The 26135-nt window shown below is 36.2% G+C and overlaps 1 protein-coding gene and 2 non-coding genes across 10 annotated transcripts in view; 2 read left to right on the top strand and 1 right to left on the bottom strand.

Annotated features, from left to right (window-relative positions):
* Abi1 (abl interactor 1) overlaps positions 1 to 26135 on the top strand; it is a 122424-nt gene that overhangs the window by 30967 nt on the left and 65322 nt on the right. For all 8 annotated transcript variants that reach the window (XM_063238050.1, XM_063238051.1, XM_063238048.1 and 5 more), the window contains exon 2: positions 22695 to 22862. In XM_063238050.1, the coding sequence (XP_063094120.1) occupies positions 22695 to 22862 (168 nt within the window). The remainder of the gene's footprint in view (positions 1 to 22694; positions 22863 to 26135) is intronic.
* On the top strand, positions 7297 to 7433 carry LOC111754951 (small nucleolar RNA SNORA2/SNORA34 family). Its single transcript, XR_002789621.1, has one exon. It is a non-coding gene; the product is annotated as a small nucleolar RNA SNORA2/SNORA34 family (small nucleolar RNA).
* Trnak-cuu (transfer RNA lysine (anticodon CUU)) lies at positions 15916 to 15988 on the bottom strand. Its single transcript has one exon. It is a non-coding gene; the product is annotated as a tRNA-Lys (tRNA).

Here is a 26135-nt window from a genome sequence, read left to right as displayed (position 1 = left end):
CGACCAAACTAATATGAAGTAAAATGTTGTTCAGTCAAGCAACATGCCTCTAGACTGTAATTCCAGCTACTAGGGAGTCTGAGGCAAGAAGATCATTTGATACCAGTTCCAGCCTAACCTGGACAATACAGCAAGACCCTGTCTTGGAAAGAAAACAAAATTTTTTAAAAAAGTGGCTGAATAACTGAACAGGTGGCAAACTACTGTGATACATTCTGTCATACTATGAAGTATATTACAGGCAACCACACGTTTATTTAATTTTACTAAGTGTTCCTTTTGCGACTCCTCTATGATTCTAATTTGAGATCCTATAAAAATTTTGCCACTTGCTTTGGAATCTTTTTTCAGATGTATTAGTACTGGCCAGCTGTGGCAGCACACACCTGTCATGCCAGCACTTGGGAGGCTGAGACTGGAAGACTGTCAAGAGTTCAAGGCCAGCCTGAACTACATAATGAGATGCTGTTTTAAACAAAACAAAACAAAATAAAAGGGAGGAGGAGAGGGCCTCCCTCCAAAATGTAAATATACTTCAGGAAAACTAATATGATGTTTTTTCAGCAATGATGTTACTCATATGGGGAACCCTAGAGGATGTTATTTATCACAGAAAATCTGCTATACTGTGAGTTCTTAGAGAAAAAATTGAAAATGCATGTGTAGCAATCTCAGTGACCAAGGCTACCCAAGCAGTAGTTCACCATACTAATAAATGTCTGGAAGCTAATGATCAGTAGTTTGAACACCTTTGTAGTTGTGAATGCTAACGGCAACTTTTATTTATCTCATGATGTCTCAATAAATTTAGTATTAAAGTATTTATATATATAACTTTTTCTTTTTCTGGAGTATACATACATTTGTTTTGGTGGACTCTGTGTATATTAGACCTGAAAAGGAAATTATGTACATAGCACATATACTATCAAACAATTTCTTTAAATCTAGTTTGGAACATACATACATTAGAAATAAATGACTATTACATCATTTACAAATTGTATTTCTTTGTTTATTTAGACACTGATGATGGAACTCACGACCTTGTGCTTGCCAGGCAGGCACTGTGCTGCTGAGCTGTATCCCTGGCTCCTTAAAATTTGAATAAGCTTTTATTACTACTTCCTTAAAAATTATAATTTGAAAAGCTTCCTACAAATCAACTTTACAAAAACATATTACTAAATGTTTAGAATAAGTAAAATATGTAGAAACATAGATACAATTTTTAAATCTCGTGGGCTTTATCAGAAGTGAATATCTAAAGCAGTAAGACCCAGAATCTAAAAATCTGTCCAAAATAATTAGCATAGTATGTACTTTGCTGAGACAGTTTTTTCACAAGGAACTCTAATTTTTTTTTTGGTGGTTCTGGAGATCGAACTCAAAACCATGTGCTCGCCAAGCAGGTGCTTATGCCACTGAACTAAATCCCCAGCCGAAACTAAATTTTTGAAGTGTTAGTCTAATTTAGTCAGAAATGTTCCAACATATATAGTAATATACACTGTATTTAAAATTTAGATTTCCATTGTCAAAAAAGAAAGGCATTGAGTTTATTGAACCAGTCAGCTATCACAAAGGTTCTCTAGTCTGGCTCTGAAACTCTGAGGGGAAGGAGATCACTGAAACCTTTACGGAATGTGGAGAGGGATACTCACAAGGTCAAAAGTATTTTCATAATAATACTGTTACTTGCCTTCTTTGCTGTTAACACTTGCGCTGACATTACAAAAGCAAAGGTGAGTAAATCTTGTAGGACCTTAGATGAATCAAGGCAGCGTCACTGTGTAAAACAATTTGTGTTCTTTGCTGTTGACCAACTACATGAATAAAAGGAAAAGAGGGATGAGGAACCAGTTTCACTTTAAAATGTTCTCGAAGGACCTGGACAGGGTGGCACACACCTGTAATCTCAGTACTTGGGAAGCTGAGGCAGAAGGATCACCATGAGTTTAAGGCTAGCCTGGGCTATATATAGCAAGATCCTGTCTCAAAAAAAAAATTGCTTGATGAAGCATGAAAAATTACAAATTTTATTAGATATTGACCCTATAGAAGATATCTTCTAGTCTGATGGCACGTGCCTATAATCCCAGTACTTGGGAGGCTGAGGCAGGAGGAATGTTGCAAGTTGGAGACCAACCTGAGTTACAAAATAAGCTATAAGGGCCAGGCTGAAGTGCATGGCAAGACTCTCGTCTCAAAAAGACGAAAATAAATAAATGAATAAATAAATTCTTCTAGTATCCTATGTGAAAAAGTGGGAAGCACATATAAATCTCTTATGCTGCATACTCTGATACTCTTTCATAAAAGGCATGTGTGCCATTTCTCTGCAAGCTGAATAAGACAGTCTTTTGTAGAACACTATTATTGCTTTAAAAACAACAGATGGCATTTTCCTACTAACAAATGAAGAGAGCCTATTAGTTTAGAGAAAGTAACCAGTAAACTAAATATCCATCCATCCATCTATCTACCCATCTATCTATACAGTATTTTTTGTGAGTGTATGAGAAGTCTTGCTGTGTAGTTCAGGCTGGCTTGGAACTCATCACAAGCTTCCTGTCTCAGCCTCCTAGGTGCTGGGATTATATGAGTGCCATTAATTCCCAAATAAACATTTAAGTATAACATTTGCTACCAATAAAATAGATAAAATAGGTATAACTAAGTCAGAAACATTTTTTATAGCAAACCCAAGAACTGACTTAGAAAGTATCTCTGATAGGTAACACCATGGCCAACCATGGGGATGCATGTCTGTAATCAGGACTCGTGAGGCTAAGGCAGGAGAATCGCCACAAGTTCAAGGCCAGCTTGAGCTACATGGTGAGACCATGTCTCGGAAAAACCCCAGAAAACCAAAAAACAAAAAACCTGACTAAAATACAAGTGATTCCTTGTAGAAGGAAGACCAGAACCAAACTTCTAGCTCCTTATATGGTTACTGTAAATGTTTAAAGAGCTTAATGTGCCAGGTAATGTGCAAGCACTGGCAGTACTTAATAAACAAGAGAAACTTGGTTCTGTTTTCTTGAAGACTGGTATTAAATATCAAACAACTGAAAGAAAAATACAAAGAAAATAATAATTCTATAGAAGTATTTAAAGGTGTAAGTCAACTTAATGGAACATCCTTATCACTTCCATTCTTCACTAGGGATTCTAGCTCCTAGCTTTCCTAACATTACTGCTGTACTACTGTCATTACTTCCAGTGGTATCATAACTCAGATGCTAGGCCTGACATCCTTGCCTTTTACTCACCTGACCTCATTAATTCCAACAAACTTTTTCCTCACCACTGTAAAAAACTCCTATGATCATTTCACTATTTCCAAAAATCTACATGTTAAAAATCCAATATTTTAATACTCAACCACTGTTTGTGCAATTTACTGTAGCACCTCAATTTCAATTATATGTTGATACCACAGAACTTACTAATTCTACTAGTTTTTTAATGTCCATGTTGTGATTGAGATGTGCAGTTCCTGTATAAAAACATATATCAGATTCCAAAGAGTACAGAAAAAGAAAATAATAGAAATTAGTAAATAATTTCCAAAGATAAATACATAATTTCTATTGATTGCCTATTGGAATATTTTAGATACACTAGGCTAAATAAAAATATTATGATAATTAATTTCAAACTGACTCTTAGTTTTTTGTTAATGTGGCTGCCCAGAAAAGTTTTTAAAAAGTACTGTATTTCTATTGATCACCACTTATCTATTTCTATCCTGAAATGCTAATTTACAACTGTGACTCTTCTCTGAGCTCCAAATGGCCCTCTGGTCTCCCTAACAAGTTGTGTAACAAGTGTCTCACAGTTAACATGTATGAAACAGACCACATCCCTTCTTGTTGTACCTTTCATCTAACCATTTGCAATTAACCACACATGTGCTTAGGAAAAAATTAAAACAATGAGTTATTCTTTGATAATTTTTTTCCTTACAAGTCACATACAATCACCAACACGTCCTGTTCAGCAAAGCCTTAAAACATTCACCTGACCTAATTCCTTATTATCAGATCTTTGCTGCAGCATATGTCCTGTGTGCTAGTTGACTCTGCTGTTACCTCTTCTTCAGTATGTTTCTAGTTGGTAGCCTGGGTGATGCTTTAAAAACTAAATCAACAATTACAGTGATTTTTTTTCAATCAGATTTATTGGTACATTTTAGATACACATAGTGAATGATCAAATGTATCAAAGAGAATTTGTACCTGTACATGATATAACTTGACTTTTTTCCTATTCTCTCAACCCTTCCTTTGGTCCCTTCACCACTCTCCATTTACAAAAGCTTTGTTTCTGGGCTGGGGATTTAGCTCAGCGGCATGAGCATCTGCCTTGTGAGCAGGCGGTCGTGAGTTCAATCCCTGGTACCGGTAAAAAAAAAAAAAAAGTTAGAAAAAAAAAAAAGCTTTGTTTCCATTTTTTCCTTTTCTCATTTTTTAATTTTCCCTTGTTTCTTTCCCTCTCCCCCCCCTACTTTGTTCCTCCCCATTTGAACACTTTTCCTGTTCATAATACCTAATATAAATTTTGGTCCTTATTTACACTTTCTCATACCAGAGAAACAATGTGGTATTTACACATGTGTGTCTGATTTATTTCATTTACGAGTATGGTCTCAAGGTGTATCAATTTATATAGGAATGTCTTAAGCTTATCCTTCTTTATGGCAGAGTAGTACTCCATTGTATGAAAAAACCATGTTTTCTTTATCCATTCACCAGTTAATGGACATCTGGGCTGTTCCCAACATTTGACTATTTCAAACTGTGCCACTATAAACACAGATATGTGTATATCACTGTGGTATGATGTATTTAATTAATTGTTTTGGGAAGGTACACAGAAGAGGAATACCTGGGTAAAAATGGGACCTCTACTAGTTTTTTGAAAAATCTCCACACTGATTTCTACAGTGATTGCATCAGTCTACACCCCCACCAACAGGAGAGGGAAGGGTTCCTTTTTCCTCACAACCCTGCCATTATTTGTTGTTGGTTGATTTCTTGATACTAGCCATTCTCTCTGGGGTGAGATGGAATCTCAGTGTTGTTTTAATTTTCATCTCTTGAATGACCAGTGATGTTGAACTTTTATTCATACAATTATTTGCTCTCTGTACTTCTTCATCTGAGAAGTGTATAGTCATCTCAGATGTCCATTTTTGAATTGGGTCTTTAAATTTGGAGTGGTGTGATTTTTATTTTTGAGTTTTTTATGTGTTCTCAATAGTAATTCTTTGTCTGAGGAACAGCTGGCAAACATCACAAGGAATCAGGAAATAACAATTCAATAGTTGTAGGAGGATGCAAAGGAAAACAATATAAGATTAATAAGTGTAAATGAAAAAGAAGGTGACAACGCAAATGATATCAGAGGACCTTATTTCTGGAAATTTGGCTCAGCAGTTTAAGCACCTGTCTGACAATTGTGAGGTTAGCCATAGCAAAATAAAACCACACCCAGACATGTAATTATCAACATCCCAGAAATTCAGCATTAGGTCAGAATATTAAAAGCTGTTAGAGAAAACAAACAAATTGCTTATAAAGGAAAGCCCATCAGAATCACAGCAGACTTCTCAACACAAACAAGGAAATCAAGAAGAGCATGGAGTGAAGTATTTTAAGTCCTGAAAGCAAATGACTTCCAACCCAGATTGATGTAAAACTATCCTTCAAAATTGATGGAAAAATAAGATACTTCCACAATAAAGAACAGCTGAAGAACTTCATGACCACTAACCCAACCCTGCAAAGAATACTGAAAGACATTCTGAATAGACATAAAAATAACTATGACTTCAAGAACACCAACAGAATAAAACCACTAAGCAGCGCAGACAATTAAACAGAGGGGAAAGGTAGAGAACCAACAGCAGAAAGATAACGTGACAAATATAAGCCCATATATGTCAGTTAAAATCATTAATGTAAATGGCCTCAGTTCACCAATAAAAAGAAACAGACTGGCAGAATAGATCAAGAAACAACATCCCACCATATGCTGTATACAAGAAACCCATCTAATCCAAAAGGAAATTCATAGACTGAAAGTCAAAGAATGGAAAACAGTATGTCATGCAACAAGAACCCAAAAATAATCAGGGGTAGCTATTCTTTTTGTAGACAATGTGAACTTCAAGAATGAACAAAAGAGATAAAGAAGGTCACTACATACTGGTTAGGGGAAAACTTCAAGAGGAAGAGATAGCAATCTTAATATATATGCACCAAATATGGGAGCACCCAGCTATATAAAAATATTAACAAATGAAAAATCAAATAATAATACAATTATAACAAGAGACCTTAACATTCTATTGACACAAAGACACAGATCAATGAGGCACAAAATCAGCAAAGAAATAAAGGAACTGAATGAAACTTGGGAACAAATGGACTTAGTAGATGTACAGAGTGTTCTACCCAACAACAAGAGAATATACATTCTTCTTAGCTTCACATGGGACTGTCTCTAAAATAGGCCATATACTATCCTATAGAACATGCTTAAGTAAATGCAAAAGCATTGGAACTATCCTATGTATATTATCTGATTATAGTGCTATAAAACTGGAAATTAATGGCAAAAGAAACTGCAAACTCCTTAAACATACAGAAACTAATACACTTCTGAACAATCAATGGATCACAGAAGAAATTTAAGAAAAAATTAAACAACATCTGCAAGTAAACAAAAATATAAATACAGCTTAGTGGGATCTGTAGGATACAATGAAAACAGTCCTCAGAGGAAAACTTATTGGGATGAATTCCTACATCAAGAAAATAGAATGAACACAAATAAAGAACCTTATGCTACACCTCAAACATCTAGAAAAAGAGGAGGTCAAACCCAATGCCAAAAAAAAAAAAAAAAAAAAAAAATTTACAAAGATCAGAGTGGAAATCAACACAATAGAGACTAAGAAAACAGTACAAAGAATTAATGAATCAATGAGTTAGTTCTTTGAAAGAATAAGTAAAATTGATGTCACTAGCCAATCTTATTTTTAAAAAAAGAGAGAAAAACCTCAAATTCATGCAATAAGGAATGAAAAGGGTGAAATCACTACAGACCCTGTGGAAATTCAGAAGATCATCAATACCTCCTTTAAAAACCTTTACTGTCATAGTTTTGATAACACAGAAGAGATGGGCAGATTCCTAGAAACATGTATTACCAAAGCTCAATGAAGAAGATATAAAACTACTGAATAATCCAGTTTCAGTTAATGAAATCAAAATTGAAAATGGACTGGCCTTGAATTAAGGCCGGCAGCTCTCACGCTGTTGGTTTCAAGCAGGAGCCTAAAGAGATGTCTTTCTATATGATGTGTTGGCCATTTCAGAACTTGGGCAGTAAAATGGTCAATTCATTAGAAAGAAACAGCTTGAAGGCCCCCCCCCCTCCCCGGCCACAGTGGCTGTGAGCGTGCGGCAGCCCAGGATGGGAGCCACCTGCATTTACTGCACTATGCCTGTTCAAATCAGTTTTATACTATGTTGTTTTGTATGAGTTCTCTGTAGGTAAAGACATGGACCCAAATTTGTTGCACAGATTTAATGCAATTCCAATCAAAATACTGTTAGCAAACCTCACAGATCTAGAGAAATCATTCCTAAATTCATCCGGAACCAGAAGAGACCTAGAATAGCAAAGGCAATTCTAGGCAACAGAGGCAAGGCAAGAGGCATCACAATGCCTGACTTGAAGTTATACTACAAAGCTACTGTAATAAAATTGTCATGGTACTGTAGTAAAAACAGACCTGAAGATCAGCGTGATAGAAGATACAGCCACAACTATAAACACATTCAGCCACCTTTTCTTTCAAAAGGGCTAAATATGTTCACTGGAAGAAAGATAGCCTCTTTCATAAGTGGTGCTATAAAACCTGGCTTTCCATATGCTATAAACTAAAACTAGATCCATGTCTGTCATCATGCACTAAATTCAGGATGCATGAAAGATCTAAATATTAAAACAGAAACGCTAAACATGCTGGAAGACAAAGTAGGTAGAAATCTTTAAGACATATAGGGATCAACAGAGAACTTATGAACAAAAATCAAACTGCATGGGAAATACTTCCCAGAATCAACAACTGGAATCTCGTTTTACTAAGAAGTTTTTGCATGTCAAAAGAAATATCCAGCAGAGTGAAAAGAAAAGCCACAAGTTGGGAAAAACTCTTAGTCGGACTTCGTGTCTCTCAAAGGACTTCTATCTATAACATGTAAAGAATTAAAAAAAAACAGGCCCCCCCAAATCCAAATATCCATTCTAAAAATGGGTATCTGAGATGAATACATAGTTTTCTGATGAATAAATACAAATGGCAAATAAATACATGACAAAATGTTCAGCGTCATTGGTCATTAGAGAAATGCAAATTAAAACAACTCTGACATTCCATCTCATTCCCCTAAAAATGACCAGGATAAAGAAAACTACCAACAACAAATGCTGGAGAGGCCATGGGGGAAAAAGAATTCTTCTGCACTGTTGGTGGGATTGTAGACTGGTGCAACCACTGTGTAGGTCAGTCTGGAGGTTTCTCAAATAACTGGAATAGAAAGTCCGATTTGACCCAGCTACTCCACTTTCTGGCATATTCCCAGAAGAACTGAAAACATCATATCACAATGATATATGCGCACTTATGTTTATAATAGCAAAAATTGTAATAGCCAAATCTTGGGAACAATCCAAATGCCCATCAACTGAGAAATGGATAAAAAAGATGTAGTATTTTTATACAATGGAATACTACTCAGCTATAAAGAAAGACCACATTGATGCTTTTACAAGTAAGTGGATGCAACGTGAGGCCATACTCATCAGTGAAATAAATTTGTATGTATAAATACTGTATCATCTCCCTAGTGTAAGAAACTGAAAGAGTATATAAGATACAGAACCTTCAGTAAATACTGTGAAAGGAGGAATAAATACTGTGAAATACTGCTCAAAGAGGAAAAAATAACGGAAAAGGAGAAAAAAGAAGAAAAAAGATAAAAATTTGTATATATAACACTTAAGGTTACTAACATGATTGTACTACTAATTGTATTAGTTCTTGGAAGAAAACAGTTAACATCTGTAAGATTAGATCAATATTGCATGACAATATCTGTTAATTCAAGTAAGACTTTTTAAAATTTTTTTTTTTTTTTTAATGGATACCGGGGATTGAACTCACCACCGCCTGCTTGCAAGGCAGGTGCCTATGCTGCTGAGCTATATCTCTAGTCCTCAAGTAAGACTTTTGAAGATAACTATGCAAAACAAAATTAGTTATGTTCTTATCACCTTGTTTTGAAAGCTTACGTTATTGTTTTGGGCCCTTTGTTACAGTTTATTTATTTGACTCTGGCTTATTTTTCATTTCTTTTCTTTTTTTGAGACGGGGTCTTGCTATGCAGTTCAGGCTGGCCTTGAGCTCACTTTGTAGCCCAGGCTGGTCTCAAACTCGCAATGATCCTCCTACTTCAGCCTCAGTGCTGGGATTACAGGCATGAGCCACCACACCTGGCTTATTTTTCTTATACTTGGTTGTGTTTTGTTTTGTTTTTCCCTCTAATACAGAAAGAATACATGTACACATATAGGCTTATATATGCCTAGAACTTCAAAAGTGTTTACAAGAATTGATTTTAGTATATGTGATGGTATGAACAGCTACATTGAAAGAAAACGAGATATCATGGTAGCCATTGCTGATTTCTTACCATTTTGTTTTGAAGTCTGATATATTTATTCTTGGTTTTGATTGGTTTGAGTCTGTTTCAGTTATTTTATTTAGTTTGTGTGAAGGTATGGACAGCTATTTTGAAGAAAACAAGAGACACTATGGTAGCCATTATTGATTTCCTGTTGTCTGGTTTTGAAGACCTGTAAGGCTCTGATTCTTTCCTTTTGATTGCTTTTATACTATTTTGTTTTGTATCAATTTATTGTGTATGAAGGTATAGAAAACTTATTTGGAAGAAAACAAGAGGCATTATGGTAGCCACTGTTGATTTCCTGTTTTGTGTTGAAGTCCTGTGTTATTTGCGTTTTTTACTCTGATGTTTTGTTTTATTCTTTTTAAAATAAAAAGAAAATTCAGTTAATTACAATAATATTTTGTTAATCCATTCTTACAGTTTTATAACTTTTTTCTTATAGATTGTCATGTCAGTGAGCAATAATTTAGGAAGCATTAAATTATTTTTGTTTTTTCTTCTCTAAAAGGGCCATCAGTTGTTTCTTGGTCAAAAACATTATTGGCTATCTGCAAAAGTCAGCTTCTCATTGTCCTCTCTGCCCTGGCAGTGAATTGAAACTTATGTGGTACACAAATTAGTTAATGATGATTTGGAGTGGTTCACTGTAAAAGCCACTTTTGAATTATGTTGAACCAATATGATTCTCTTAGAATTATGGACTAAGAAGTGGCACGGCATAGTGGAAGACCATGGTCTTTGGAGACATTCCTTTACCTTGAGCTCTCCCAGTTTCTTTTTCCTCATTGTTACGTGTAAGTGGGATAAAGGTTCCTTTCTTACGTGAGGTTCAGAGTACATATTGCAGCAGAATCCCTGTCTTTATTTTTATGTTCTCGTTGCATTTATACAATGCAATTTACAAAATTGCAGCGGAAGTAGTTTTTCTAAAGCCTAAAAGTAGTCATCTTTTCCTGAAAATTCTTCAGTGTTTCCTTGTTAGCCTCAGGATAAAGTCTAAATTCCTGAATATGGTTTCAAGAGCTCATAGGATTTCCCTATTCTTGTGTGTTGGTTACTTTTCTCCCTTTGCTGAGACAAAATATCCAACATCCAAAATTAAGGAAGGAAAGGTTTATTTAGCTGGCTGACCATGGAGGTTTTAGTCCATACTCAGCTGGCTGCAAGGCAAGGTGGTGTGCCAATGGGACAAGCCCTTCAAGCAGCAGAGAACAGCAAAGCAATAAGAGCAAAAAGGGGGAAGAGCAAGCAAGCCTCTTTTCCAGCCTTACATGGTAAGGACACCCTCACCCCTACCATTGTGAGTGTAGCACTCATAAAATCTCCTTGTCCTCTTCACTTGAACAGGATAAGGGTGTTTAGGAAGTAAACATGTGTCCCTGCTGAGTTGCTTAGTTAAACTTACAAACGTCTCAACTTGACACAGTGTAAGTAACACCTTGTGATCCTAGTCCCCCATGGGACTGCTGACTTTTGAGGCTGGTTCATCTTGAAGCTGATGTTCTTATTTAATTCTTAGAATCCTTTTGTTCCTTGCCTTTCTTTGCCTCCTTGATGCTTTTATTGTTTAGAACATTAGATAAATAAAGCTTTCCTACCTTAAATGCATATGGAAGGCTAAGAGCTGTGTAAAGACTGTGGGAGCCTTGGTGGGGTGGCACATACCTGTGGTCCCAACACTTGGGAGGCTGAGACAGTGTATATAGTGAGTTCTAGGCCAGCTTGGCCTACACAACAAGACCCTGTCTCAGAACAAAACACCTACCACCACTACCAGCAACAACAAAAAACCATTGGGTTAGGATTCAGACTTCCTTAAAATATTAGTGTCTCTGTTTTTATTTCATTTCAGGATTTTGCTTAGTTTACTGAATGAAAATGGTTTGCAAAGTAAATGGAACTTTAAAAATATTATCAAGTATCTATTTGAGTAATTGTAAAATAGCAGTATTTCATGTTTGAAGAGAAAGATAATGCCATGAGCTGAATCCTCTCCCTTCATATGTTGGATCCCTAGATCCCAAGTAACTATATAGAAAATAAAGCCTTTAAAGGAGGTGATTCATATTAATGGAGGTCATGGGATAAAAATTCTTCCACTTAGTAACAGCAAAGATTCAAGTTCTTTACATTTCCCCATTCTTGGTGGGATTGTAGTGATTTATATTATTTACCTGATTCTTAGTCTCTTGAATATTTGCCTAGTGGTTTTCAATAGTGACTATTGAACTTTGGAAATGTCAGAAAAGAAAAAACAAACACAAATCACTTAAAGTCTAACTATTTAACATGCTGCTGTATCTTCTTTCATTATCTGGATGTATTAGTTTGTATAGCTACTAGTAATGCCAAATGAATGCTCACACTACATACACTGGTACATATTCTGAGATTTTTTTTCCATTAAGAGATATATAGCATTGTCCATATCTTTAAAAAATTTTAGGAAAACAGTTTTCCTTTATCATAGAAAAAATTGGATATAGAAAATGTATAAAACTGTAAGAATACCTCACTAGATGACCAGTAATATATTGATATATTTCCTTCTAGATCTTGTTTTGTATGTGTGTACATATACATGATGTAAAAACATCATATGCATCACAATTTTACAGTCTGCTTTTATTATTGACAGTTTATGTACCTTACTTAGTTCATACTCCCTCTGCTTTGGTTCTTCACATTGCACATATGTGACCTTATGAGGAGTTAGTTGCATTTAATGGAAGTAGAAAAAACTTAGACATAGGTTATAGATTCTATATCATATATTGGTAACACTTGCAAGTAGTTACACTCAGAAGTGACCTTAGAGAGGACAGTAGTGAAGGAAAATTATTCTCCCAGTGGGTAAAGCTTTGAGCATTTCATCTGGTTGAGAAAGTTAGAAATGAGGATCTATTCTGATTTATGGCAGTAGTAATGGGTTTGGGAGGAATATGATTGGGAGTATGGAGAATAGATAGATGAATAATCTGAATGGGCATAGAGTAGAGTGTATGTGTGTGTGTGTGTCATGCACGTGCACACGCGTGCTTCTCTTCAGTATCACCTCTGCATTTCAGCCTCTTTCTCCATCTAACCCTCTCCTTCCCTTACGAATTTATGGAAAAGATGTGATGAGGACAGGTATGGAGTTAGGTATGCCCTCAGCAGTGTGAACCTCACTGAGACTGACATGGCTGTGCTGCTGCTGAATAACTGACTTGCTGTCAGCAGAGAGCCAATACGGACCCCCCTGAGGTGTCATTTCTCTGGAGGGACTATTCAGGCATCAGATGGTAGGTTTCTTACTATGTTAGTCAGCTTTTTGTCAGTGGGACCAAATGCTTGAGAAAAACAGCTTACATAATGGCAGAGGGTGTGATGAAGGAATGCTACCCATCTCATGGCAGCCAAAAAGCAGAAGAGGAGAGAAAGAGCCCAAGAAAAGACATGCCCCCAGTGACCTACTTCCTCCAGCTGGACTTTTTTCTTCATCCTCTTAGCACATGAGCTATAAATTTATCAGTGATTTAATCTGTTAATAAGGTTAGTGTCCTTACAACTTGAATCACACCTCTGAGTATCTCTTTATTTGATTTAGCCAGAAAGCTGGGAAGCGATTGGGTGTTTCCTACTGTACTCTAGCTGACAGTCAAAATTAGCCATCACACTTGCATTGGACCACTTTGGAAAGGAGAGAGTTGGGGATGTTGTTCTTACTGGCATAACATTCTGGATATGGATTTGGTTACCCTGCCTGCATTGTTTGTTTCTTTTCTTTTCTTTCTTTTTTTGGTACCAAGGATTGAACTCACAACCTTGTGCTTACCAGGCAAACGCTTGAGCCAGGCAAATGCTTGAGCCACTGAGTTAAATCTCAAGGGCTAAGGCCCTTACCTGCATTGTTTCTTACAAAACTTACTTAGACCTTACAGAAGGTCTTATTTACGTTACAATATTTGAACACCTTTGGTTCTCACTGGGGAGTTCATTTGTAAGTAAAATGTGGCATTGAAGTTATGTCCATAGAATTTCTGATCTTTCTATGTTCATTATCCTAAAGCAGCAAAACTGAAATGATACTGGAATGTCCTTTTGAAGGTTCACTTACTCTACCAGCTGGCTGGCTACTCTTTGCAGGGTTGTAACAATATTATCTTAAAAGGTCTCTTCTTTGAAACTGCAACCAGTAAGTGGTGGTGCTTCTCTCATTGCTAGCATTCACAAATCAGAGAATCAGGGAATCGAAATGGAATGAATTTCTCCCACTGCTACCCCTAGTAATCCATGAGCAAAGCTTTTGGGTCTTTGTTCTACAGTTCTGGCCTGTGCTAGTTTAGAGTCCTTAGTTCCCAACTTTTACTGGGGAACACATTATTGGTTTTATTAAACTGGGGGCTGAAGAGCTGGCCATTTTAGCTTCCTCATGTTAGTGAACTAGCAGACCAAGCAGTGATTATTGGTTAAGATGATTGATCCTGTCAGATGGAAATTTGGTTCCAGTGGGGATAAAAGGGGATTATGTCTGGAATACAGAAAATTCCCTTTTCTTTTCCATGCTCTACAACAAAAATTTAGGGAAAACTAAATATTGTATAGTCAGGAATGGTATAGCAGATAAGGTTTGGGTTATTCCACCAGGGAAAAATGACCTGATGAATTCTCTGCTAGGGCTAGGGGAATAATGGATAGTAGAGAAGAAAATGAAGAATATCAGCATGATCTCATAGCTAGTTATGAATGAGGACTAGTTACCTACGAATATGTATTTCTTTTATACCTTAATTTTTGTGCATATTTACCAGTACTTCTCCCGTACTATACCTAACTGTATGTATGTATGTATACACACACACACACACACACACACACACCCCCCAGGGATTAAGCTCATGACTTTGTGTTTGCTAAGCAGGCACTTACACCACTGAGCTAAACCACCAGCCCATGTAATATATTTTAATAGTGGTTACTTTTATTTCACTATTCAAATTATATAAGATCAAAGGGGAACTATGACTCGCCTAACTAGAAAGAATGTTACCTGAAGAAAGGAAGAGATCCTGTGTATGTAGTATTTTTTTTTTTTTTTTTGGTACTAGGATTCGAACTTAGGACCTTGTGCTTACCAAGCGGGCGCTTGTGCCACTGAGCTTGTCTCTCTGGCTCTGTAGTATGTTTTTGTTGTTTTTCTTTAGGTGCTGTTTTTTTGTTGTTACTGGGGATCAAACTGATGACCTCACACTCCAGGCAGGCGCTTGTACCACTGAGCTAAGTCTGCAGCCCTACTTGCAAGTTTAGTAAGACTGAAAGAGGCTTGTGGTATAGTGGTTTATACTGTGTCTATTTACTTCTGTTCAAACCATGAGTCTTGTAAACTTACCTGTATAGGCAATCCAACAGGGTTAGACTTAGCCAAATGAATTTGCGTAATCAGCATTCTCTATTCACTAGAGTTTTCTGTCTGGCTAGATGTAGTGAGAGACATAGGTGCTGGTGGATTGTGGCTTGACTGTTCAGTTTTGCCCCCCCCCCCGCCTTGATTGCTGATAATTTAGTCAACACTGGTAACAGGGCCACTCAGTAGCAGATCTGATGAGGGACAGCTTTGTAATGAGATTTTCTTTTGTAGTCTCTCATTTGTTTTAGCTTCTCTAGCTGACTGATGAGAGTCCCTGACCTTTCACTGTTCTTGGGCTTTCAACTACTCCTATAATTTCAAGGTAAAATTCTGTAATAAATTCTTTGTTCTGGAAATCATAGAGGCTCTGCTTCCCAGTTTAAACCCTGACTTGATAAATCTTCTGAGTAAATATTGATGACTGTAGGGAGCAGCGCGACAGCCCCAGTGCTGCCTCCCCGGAGCTCCCTCCTATGGGCACATAATGCGCCTGCCTACATTAACCATAATCCTCTCCTGCTTATGTCACATACCCAGACGTGACGATGACCCATCAGAAACCACCCCATAGCTTCTTTCTGTCCCACTAGCCCGCCCTTGGCCTACAAAGGATCTGACCATTTCCTGAATAAACGAGACTTGATTGGACTCCTCAACTTGTCTCCATCTCTCTTTGTCTCCCGCCCTGTTTTATTCATCCCTGTTCCCCCTCCAGGTATATACCCCATGGATTGATCCGCGGGCCAGATCAAGTGGCGCCCAACATGGGGCTCGAACCCATGACCCTGGGATTAAGAGTCCCATGCTCTACCGACTGAGCTAGCCAGGCCAGAGAATTTAAAACAGCAAGAGTGAAAACAGCTGTAACGCCATATTGGGCAACCGCTGTCTTTAATTCTTTTAAAGCTGCCACTGTGAATGGCGTATGGGTCCTAATGACTTGTGGAGCTAGTGGCATGGTGCCCATGCTGTCTTGCAGTTGTGCGGTGCCATCTTGGGGAGGTATAATATTCTATTTTATACATTTTTGAAAATTCTTGTCATTAACCATTTGGATTTTTTTCTTCCTTTTTTTTCTTTCTTTTGCCTCTTACAGCCAAAGACACTGTGATTTTTTTTTTTTTTTCTTTTTTTTTCTTGAGACAGGGTCTTGGTTTCTAGTTCAGGTTGGCCTTGAGCTCACTTTATAGCTCAGGCTGGCCTGGAACTCATAAGGATCCTCCTGCCTCAACCTCCTGAGTGCTGAGATTACAGTCATCCACCACACCTGGCTAGTGTGTAACATTCTTGAACATACAAATTGAGATGTTTATGCTTGATCTTTCACTTCTTTTTTTAAATGAGATTTTATTGACACATTTTAGATATATGTAATGATGACATTCTTCACAGAGAATTTGTATGTGATACAACTTTTTTCTTTTTTTTTCCCATTCAACTCCACCTCTCTTCTTCCTTTTCAGGAGGTCTTTTCTTTCTTTTGGGTAAATTTCTAGAAGAAAATAACAAGTTTATATTAAATAATTGATTGTCATATCGCACTCTTGATGTGGAAGTGTTTGCCCAATATTGAGCATCACAATTCTTCCAGTTTACTTCTTTTTAAGAAATAAATTTATATGAGAAGATAATTATTTAACATCAGAAGAATAAATGAAAAGATAAGCAGATGTTTTCTACTCAATATATATATATATATATATTTGGTCTTTTTCATTTTTATCGGTACCAGGGATCGAACTCACGACTGCCTGCTTGCAAGGCAGGCGCTTATGCCGCTGAGCTAAATCCCCAGCCCCCTCAATATATTTTTTATGACTAATAGTTAACTGTGAAACTATGCATTTAGAGATGTACTTTTCTTTTTCTTTTGGTACTAGGGATCGAACTCAGGACCTTGCACTTAACCAGGCAAGCACCTGAACCACTGAGCTAAATCCCCAGCCCCTATACATTTAAATATAGTTGTTTTTTAGAACTATATTTTTCTGGGTTGTTCCTTAAGCCTATTTTTAAAGACTGTAGTATTGCAAAGGATGATAAAGGAATTAGTTTGGGAAAAGTGTTAATTACTTAGGATATAATTATAATGAAACTTAAAATTTTAGAGTCGAATAATCCAGTTGTTGGAAATGCTCTGGAGATATACCTTGATTTGTGAAGCTTTGAAAAAAATGTAGTCTACCTGGGTATGGTGACATTTGCCTGTAATTTTAGCTGCCCAGGAGGCAATTTGGAGGCCAGTCTGGGCAATTTAGTGGCACCTAGTCTCAATAAAAAATTAACTTGTTCTTATTGGCTTGAACCACTGGTACAAATAGATTTAATCACTTTTATCAGTCTTTTTACTAATAAAATTAATAGCCAATAAATGGACTGAATCTAATTGTTCAGATTTGAATAATTACTGCCCAGATATAAATATTAATCTATCATACCAAATAAGTTTATTATAACAACTTTATTTCATTAAATTAAAAGAAATGTATATTCATAGTTATCAGTAATTCTCTAAATCTTAACATGGAATTATTGTAAGCACTCCATTAATGGTATATACATAATATGCGTTTACAATTGTTGTACCACAGATCAGAGTATTGTAATTTTTTATGCCACTTAAATGTTTTCCTTAAGAAACTGGAGTATATGATGACTTCTGGTCTGCTAAATCAATGCCTTTTTTTGCATTATTGTAATTAATTACTGAGAAGTGATGATACACGAGGAATGGGTCAGGCATATATGTACCATCCATGGTTCAAGCTGATGGCAGTTATGGAATTCAGTTCAGAACTGCCAAGTCTGAATGCATAAGAATCATCATGAACATTTAAAGGGCTGCTCTTGATGATGGGTGTGGTGGCACACACCAGGCCTGCAATTCTAGCACTCAGGAGGCTGAAGATCTGGCTGCAAGTCTGAGACCAGCCTGGAACCACCTCTAGAGACCTGCCACAGGGTTTTGGGCAAGTGATTGAATGAATGGGTGGGGCAGCAGTGGTTAGAGCTGACTTTCTGTTTGGCCTAGGGCCTGATGGAGGAGGTGGTGGGACACATTGATGATGTGTCCTGGAGAGGTCTGTCTCTTTTCCCAGTTTCTCTCTTCTCTCTTCTTCCTGGCTGCCATTATGTGAGCAACTCTCCTCTCCTGTGGCCCTTCACTGCCATGTCTGTAATTCAAGTTCTGGAGAAGGGCAAGAGTGCTCTCAGACTGGAGGTAGCGGGTTTGCTGAGGGGTGGGGTGTTTTAAGCCCTCAGGTGGAAAGCAGCTGTCCTTTGAATTCAAGGTTTATATTCCTTCTGGGTTAGCTAGTTTAAGCCATGGAGGGGAGGATCAGAAGGGTTGCTGAGGGGCAGTAAGTCGGAAGGGTACAAGGATGGAGGGATCTGAAGATAAGGCTGCCTTGGTCTGTAGCGGTGCTCCCAAAATTTAAACTGAGCAGGTGTTCTTGTATTTTCTGTGTATTGGGGCCACCTAGGGTAGACTAGAGTCTTGAGAAAGAGCCATTTCTGTTTGTATGCTTTGATGGAAAAGACAGGGCCGCAGATACTCACATATAGATGTGATTATCAACAACTGTGAACAATCTTTGACTTTTATTCTGTTTTATTCTGTACGTACAGAATAAAATAGAACAGATATAAGGGTTTTCCTTTGGAATTTGGAAAAATTTTGAATTTAGGTTTGGATTAGAGATAAATTAAAAAGTACAGGAAATGTGGTGTGATAGACCTGGTATTTCTAGAAAGGTTTTGAGGAAAATTCAAGACCAAAGTGTCAGAAAACTTTAAAAATTTATTTTACATGCAGGTGACACTTCTCTTTCATTAACCAAAGAAGGTTGTCAGATAACTTGTGCTTAGGAGAGTGAGAAATTACTATTTTCTAAAGAAAGCAAATTGTTTTCAAGCAAATCATTTTAAGGAAGGGGTTCAAAGTGAGTAAGAAAGAACATTTTAGTTTGTCATATTCTTACTCCAACATGTTATTATGGAGGCCAATACTATAGAATATGCTCGGTATAGATATATAGGCTTTGTTCTTTTTCTGTATATTACATCTTTCAGTGCGGCAGGGCTGTAGAAACAGCACTCTTAAAAGTTATCTTATAGGTTGGTGTTTGGACCTTTTATGCAGCTAAAATACTGCAATAACAAGTCAGAAGAAAGCAGTTTTATTAATCTGTAAAATGAATAAATAGGCAATTTTAATAAATTAACAGTGGTAGTATTTGAAGAAATAAGATGATATCGGTATTCTGGTATTTCCTATAATACCAAAATACTGTCTTATTTTCTAAAAACAGGATTCTAGATTCATTAAAACATTAGTGAAACTAAATTTTGATTGCTTTGAGATTCAAACATTTGCAAACATAAAACCATGTAAAATGTGAATTTATAAAGCTGTGCTTATTGAAGTTAAAGGATAGTAGCATGGGAGTTATGTTTTTTTAGATTTTTTTTTTTTTTTGGTCTTTTTCTTTATTTATTGGTACCGGGGATCGAACTCACGACCACATACTTGCAAGGCAAGGCGCTTATGCCGCTGAGCTAAATCCCCAGCCTCCGGGAGTTATGTTTATATTTCTATGTATTACACTATACTTTAGGGAAATAATAGAAGATACTTATACCCATTTCTGTCTGAATTTCTTTAATTTGAAATATTACTATCTTTTGTTTGATTAATAGGAAGTTGTATGTTAATTTTTAAAAACAGACCCTAGTACATTGATGCTTTGATTTAAAATCAAATGAGAAATTTGATTCAAGTAGGAATTAAAAGAAGAGTAGGTATCTTAAGGGTTATCACCATAATCGTGAAGCTACTGAAAATTATTTTTTGACAAGGATAGTAGTTAAGAGTAGTATATGGAGAAAAAGATCATAGTGGTCATGCATTATGAAATGAAGAAGGGGCTACAGACTATATAATCGTTATTATACATACATGTGTAATGATTTAATGAAAATGCATTAATGTGTTATGGAAAAAATGTGTCTATTTGAATAATGGAACCATTATGCATATTTTCATTTGCTTTTATTTCTCTAATTAATACTTTCAAAGTCAGAAGCAGGAAATAATTTGAGAAGCATATAATGTTTTAATTTAAATTGTTTTACTTTTTAGAAATAGTTATGACAAAGACATTTTCTTTTTTTTTTTGGAATCGGGTATTTGATTATAAGAAAGATAAATATTTTTCCTATAGTAGTAGGTGAAGGGTGGGAGTGTGAAGGACAGGAAGGGCAGTTAAAATAGATGTATGGGAGGTACAGCAGGTTGGGAGAGATTGAAGGACATTGAGAGAGATGATGGAGAGGTTGATTGCTTATATAGCTAGTAATTTCTATTTCAGGCAGTGAAAAAGAAGAGATTACCTTCAGAGGCTAGAAAAGGACTTAAAGATGTGTATGTTTTTACAAGAAAAGATTTTTTACTCCAGCTAGCCGATCCTGACCTAGTAAAGCTTGGTTTCCACAGCTGAGTAGGAGATGAGTTTTATGTGTGAGCTGTTCATAAAAGTTCAATCACCTGAGGAAGTTTCTGTTTAGTTTTGGATTCATTGTTTAGCTGTTTTAAATAATTTAGCTTTCCTTTTAAAACTAAACATGTTTGATTTCATTTTAAGCAAACTTCTTAACATAACTTCTTAAGCAAACTTCTTGGCATAAGACGGATAGTAAATGGGTTTCATTGTCACATGTTAGGGCAGTTAAGAGGTATATCCTGACACTTTATCTTCTAATTTGTAATCCACTTTGACCCCTAGAATGCTTATTTTATACAAATACAAAGGAGGAAGACTTAAGTCGTGTATACTGAATTTACAAACAAAATTAAGTTTGTAACAGTAATTTTTGTGCAGGTTTGATTTTTTGGATTCATAATCTTTAGAAGAAATTAGTGGTGGCTAGAATTATACTTTGTAAGATGGTCACAATCCACATGTGCCTGTTGAGCACTTGAAATATTACAATGTGACCGGCGCAGCCCCAATGAAACAGGAGACAGGAGACGCTCTTGTGGACGACAGTTAACTGCTGCTTTATTCACATATAAGCGGGCTCTGGTTTATATATTTGGCCGTGACCAATCACAGGCTGCCACGAGGAAGCAGGGCGGGAATGGGACGCAGGCTCTGGCTACTATATCCAGCTGTGGCCAATCAGGAGTTGCCACAGAGTACAGAGTGAGCACGAAGTGCGCACGGGTTAGCTAATTTAAAGAGGGACGTAGCGCATTGCGGAAGCTGGCGTGGTCCTTAGTCCCGGGTGGGGTATGGTATGTTGAGCGCCTGCGCCCAACACAATGCTGGGAAGATTAAAAAATTTTTGTGGTTTTTTTGAGACAGGGTTTCATTATGCAGTTCAAGCTAGCTTTGAACTTACTTTGTAGCCCAGGCTGGCCTCAAACTCACATTGATCCTTTTGTCTCAACTCCTGAGTGCTGGGATTACAGGCGTGCACCACTATCCCTAGCCTGGGGAAATGAATTTTTTTTTTTTTTTTTTTGGTCTTTTTCCTTTTTATCGGTACCGGGGATCGAACTCACGACCGCCTGCTTGCAAGGCAGGTGCTTATGCCGCTGAGCTAAATCCCCAGCCCCCTGGGGAAATGAATTTTAAAGTTAAACTTCAGTTATTGTAAGTTTAGAAATGGAAACATTTTTAACTATTATTTTGTGTTAAATACAACTTTATTTTGGTAGAATTACATTTTTCTATATTGGTTTGGAGCATAAATGAGCAATTTTTATGTCCAGAACTGGAAATGGCACCATTTCCATTAACATTTTATTGGCAGTTCTTAGTTCCATGATTGTACAATAAGGGAAGCAGGAGAAAAAATGGAACTTTAAGGAGAAATAGATCTTAGTTTAAAGCTGTCATTCTCTCCTACTCTTCTAGGAGAAGGTGTATAACCGATACTCTGAAAATTTCAAAATAGGAAGGTGAATCTCTTAGACTACAATACATGACTGAAAATAACCAAGTGTTACTCAAGACTAAGACCATTTGGATTTGTGAACAAAGAATAAAATAGTAGTTTCATAAGTTCTTAAAAGGTATCTGTGGAAAAAACTAGTATCTGTGGATTAATGTTGAAATGCTGAATACTTTTTCCCTTTAATGTGGAAATAAATACTTCTGTTCTTTATGGTACTAGAGTTCCTAGTCAGTGCAGTAGAACAAGGAAAAAAAACACAAGACATCTCTATTGGAAAGGAAAAAAAGTAAAAGTTTGTATTCATTAGACAGCATGATTGTGTATCTTGTAGAATATTCTAAGTAATCCACAAAAAATGATTAAAGTTAATACATGGTAATGTTGCAGGGTTGCAAGGTCAGTATAAAGAAAATAGGTTGTCAGTCTATAAACTTTATATACTGTTGTCAAATTGGTGCAGTTTTGATTGAATTGTGATTTTTTTAATTGAAAAATAATTATAGCTTGGTTTTTATAGAACCTATGTTTAATGAATGTTAGTAAGTTAATATTCATTGTTTTTGTTTTTATTTTAGGCTACAGACAAGAGAAAAGCTTTAGAAGAGACCAAAGCATATACAACCCAATCTCTAGCTAGTGTTGCTTATCAAATAAATGCATTGGCCAACAATGTACTCCAGTTACTGGACATCCAAGCTTCTCAGCTTCGGAGAATGGAGTCTTCCATCAATCATATCTCACAGGTAACAGCATGTAAGAAACTGTAAATTCACATTGAATCAAAAGTGTCGTATATTTAAAACAGCCACTCAGAAATCTGTCCTTAGGCAATTTTTTTTTGCAAAGTCATAGTTGTATCTACACAAACTTAGATAATATAAGCCAGCCACTTGATGTGGCCTCTTGATGCATTCAAGAATGATGTAAGTTGTATGAGGCTGCTGCAAGTATAACATGTGCTGTGTAATGTATAATAAGCAGAGAGAATACACTCTAATATGATAAATGTGTAATACAGTAAATACATAAATCAGTAACATTTATTATCATTATAAAATAGTATGTAGCATACTTAATATATGTGCAATCCTTTTATGTTACTGACAGTGCATTAGATCTCAGTATCAGCACAAAACACCCAAGTAATGTATTGTGCAAGGGCTTTTCAACATCACTGTGTGACAAGAGACTTTTAGCTCTGTCTTATGGTGCTGCTATTTCGTGTTTGGCCCATCACAGACAAAATTGAATGTGGTAATGAATGTGGGTAACCTGGAAATATGAGTTCCTTACTCATCTTACTGATTCTCATAATTATCACTTTTATCTTCAGTTTTGAGTTCAGTAACCCCACCACTTTTAAAAAGTTCCTTGTAAAAATTGTAATAAAAATAACAAAATTGGCTATTTAAATCATTCTTGTGTATATAGTTCAGTGGCATTAAGTGTGTTCATGATGTTGTATAATTCTTCTAATAGTTTTTTTTTTTTGGTCTTTTTCCTTTTTATCGGTACCGGGGATCGAACTCACGACTGCCTGCTTGTAAGGCAGGCGCTTATGCCGCTGAGCTAAATCCCCAGCCCCTTTCTAATAGCTTTTGAGGTAACATAAATTGAACATAATTAAAGCTTACAGTTTTAATAAATTTTGACATACACATGTTCCCCCGGGACCATCAACACACTGAGGATAATGAGCCTGTTCTCCCATGTAATCCTTCCTGCCCTCCATTTCCTTTTCGTCAGGCCATGACATTGTAGATTATATTTTTTAGATTTTGTAAAAATGGAGTCATCCAGTAAAAACCTTTCTTTTTGACTTGGCTTCTTTCACTCAGTATAATTATTTTGAATGCATCTGTATTGTTCAATGTAAAAAGAGTTTGATCCATTTAATTGCTGAGTGGTTTTGGTTGTTATGTAGTTTATATGTTTACATGTTTTTAGAAATTTGAGTTGATTTCATGTTTTGGCTATTACAAATAAAACCTTGGGAACATTTGTATACAGAACCTTGCATGGCAAATGCTTTTGTTTTCTGAGGGGTAAATATTTCTGAGGTGAGTGAGTGATTCACATTTGAGCATTTGTTTAACTTTCAGAAACTACTAAATCATTTTCCAGTGTAGTTAGCTCTACAATGTAGTCTTAATTTGCTGGGAGTTCTTTCAGGAATGGATGGTGGATTTTGTCAAATGCTTTTAACATGGTGAATTAGGTTCTTTTTGTTGTTGTTATTTTAATGTTAAACTATCCTTGCTTTTCTTGGATAAATTCCTTTGAGTGTGATATAAATGTATTATCATTTTTATAGACTGCTAGGTTTAAGAATATTTCTTATTCTCTCCTTCTGTTTCTTTTGTTTATTGTTTTGTTTTTTTTTGAGATAGTGTCTCATGTAGTTCAGACTGACCTTGACTTTTAGCAAACCTCTGTCTCAACCTCCTAAGTATTGGGGTTATAAGTGTATATGCCACCATGACTAGCTAGGTTTCCTTTTTTAAAGGTTAAATTATATTCATCATACATTGTATAGGTATAATACACACACCCACACCTCTCCCCATACCAGATTTCCTTAATCTGTTTATCCATTGATGCTTTTAAAAGATTTTTATGTTCAGGGCCAGGCATGGTAGTGCATGCCTGTAATCCCAGCTCTGGGGAGGTTGAGACAGGAGGATCACACTACATGTTCGAGGCCAGCCTGAACTGCATGTGAAATCTTGTCTCAAAAAGACGCAAAAGAAGTGAGTTTCTTAAAAGTTTTTTTTGGGGGGGAATGGTGCCGGAGATTGAACCCAGGGCCTTGTGCGTGCAAGACAAAAACTCTTATCACTGAGCCACATCCCTAGCCCAAGAAATGAGCTTTTCAAGAGATCTAATATGAAGAAAATATTTTCTTTATATTTATAGTTAGCATTTCTGAGCAGAAAATATATTCTATAGGATTCAAATCTTTTAAAGTTTATTGGATATTATTTTACAGCCCAGAGTTTTGTCTCATATTTAAACATGAAGTATTGTGTTATTCTGGTGATGGTACATTCTTTTGACTTTCGTATGCTTGATAAAGGCTGTTGCTTTTTCTCTTTTCTTTTATTATTGTGGCTAAAATAGATACAACATAAAATTTACCATTTTAACTACTTTTATATGTACAAATTAAGTAGTCGGGCATGGTGGCAAGCCTGAGCTACATAGTGAGTTCATGGACAGCCTGAATTACATAACTAAACCGTGTCTCAGAAAACAACAAAATGTACAAACTAAGTGGCATTAGTACATTTTTGTGCAGCCATTACCACCATCCATCCCTGGAACATTTTTTCATTTTCCTAAATTAAACTGGACCTGTAAAAGCTGACTCTGTCTGCATCCTTGGCAGCCCTAAGTATACTTTCTATCTCTGTGAATTTGTATATCCCAGGTACTTTACACAAGTGGAAGCAGTAAATACTTCCTTTGTGACTGGCTTATTTCACTGCATAATGTCCTCAGTTTCATCGATGTTATAACATGTATCAGAATGATCTTTCTTAAAGATGAATAATATTCCAGAGTATACATATACTACCTTTTGTTTGTATATGGGCACCTGGGTTGTCTCTGCCTTTTAGATACTGTGAATAATATTGTTATAAACCTGGATATACAGATACTTTTTTAGAATATAAACCAGGAGTGGAATTATTATGTGGTATCTTAATTCCCTTTTAGATTTTAGAGTAAAATTGATACAGACTGGAAATTTGCTCAATTAAAATTTCATATAGTACAGAATCTAGTGTAAAATGATCTATCCTCAGTCTTGAGGACGTGGCAATGAGTGTCAAATGATTGGTGTGTAATACTTACTGAATACCTCTTAGAATTTCTGTAATGTGAGAGTATTGTTTTTCTACAATACCATTTTCATTCTTATTGCAGTTGCTTTGTTCATTTATGTTAGTAAGTTTGCCTTCACAGTGTTCCTCTGGTTTTATGTCTATTAAGTGTGTAGTGATGTCAGCATT

Source organism: Cavia porcellus, unplaced genomic scaffold (genome assembly GCF_034190915.1).
Source record: "Cavia porcellus strain 051 isolate PalLab524CR breed Dunkin Hartley unplaced genomic scaffold, mCavPor4.1 scaffold_27, whole genome shotgun sequence".
Taxonomy (NCBI): domain Eukaryota; kingdom Metazoa; phylum Chordata; class Mammalia; order Rodentia; family Caviidae; genus Cavia; species Cavia porcellus.
Note: the sequence above shows the minus strand (reverse complement) of the source record. Positions and strands in the feature narration are given on the sequence as shown.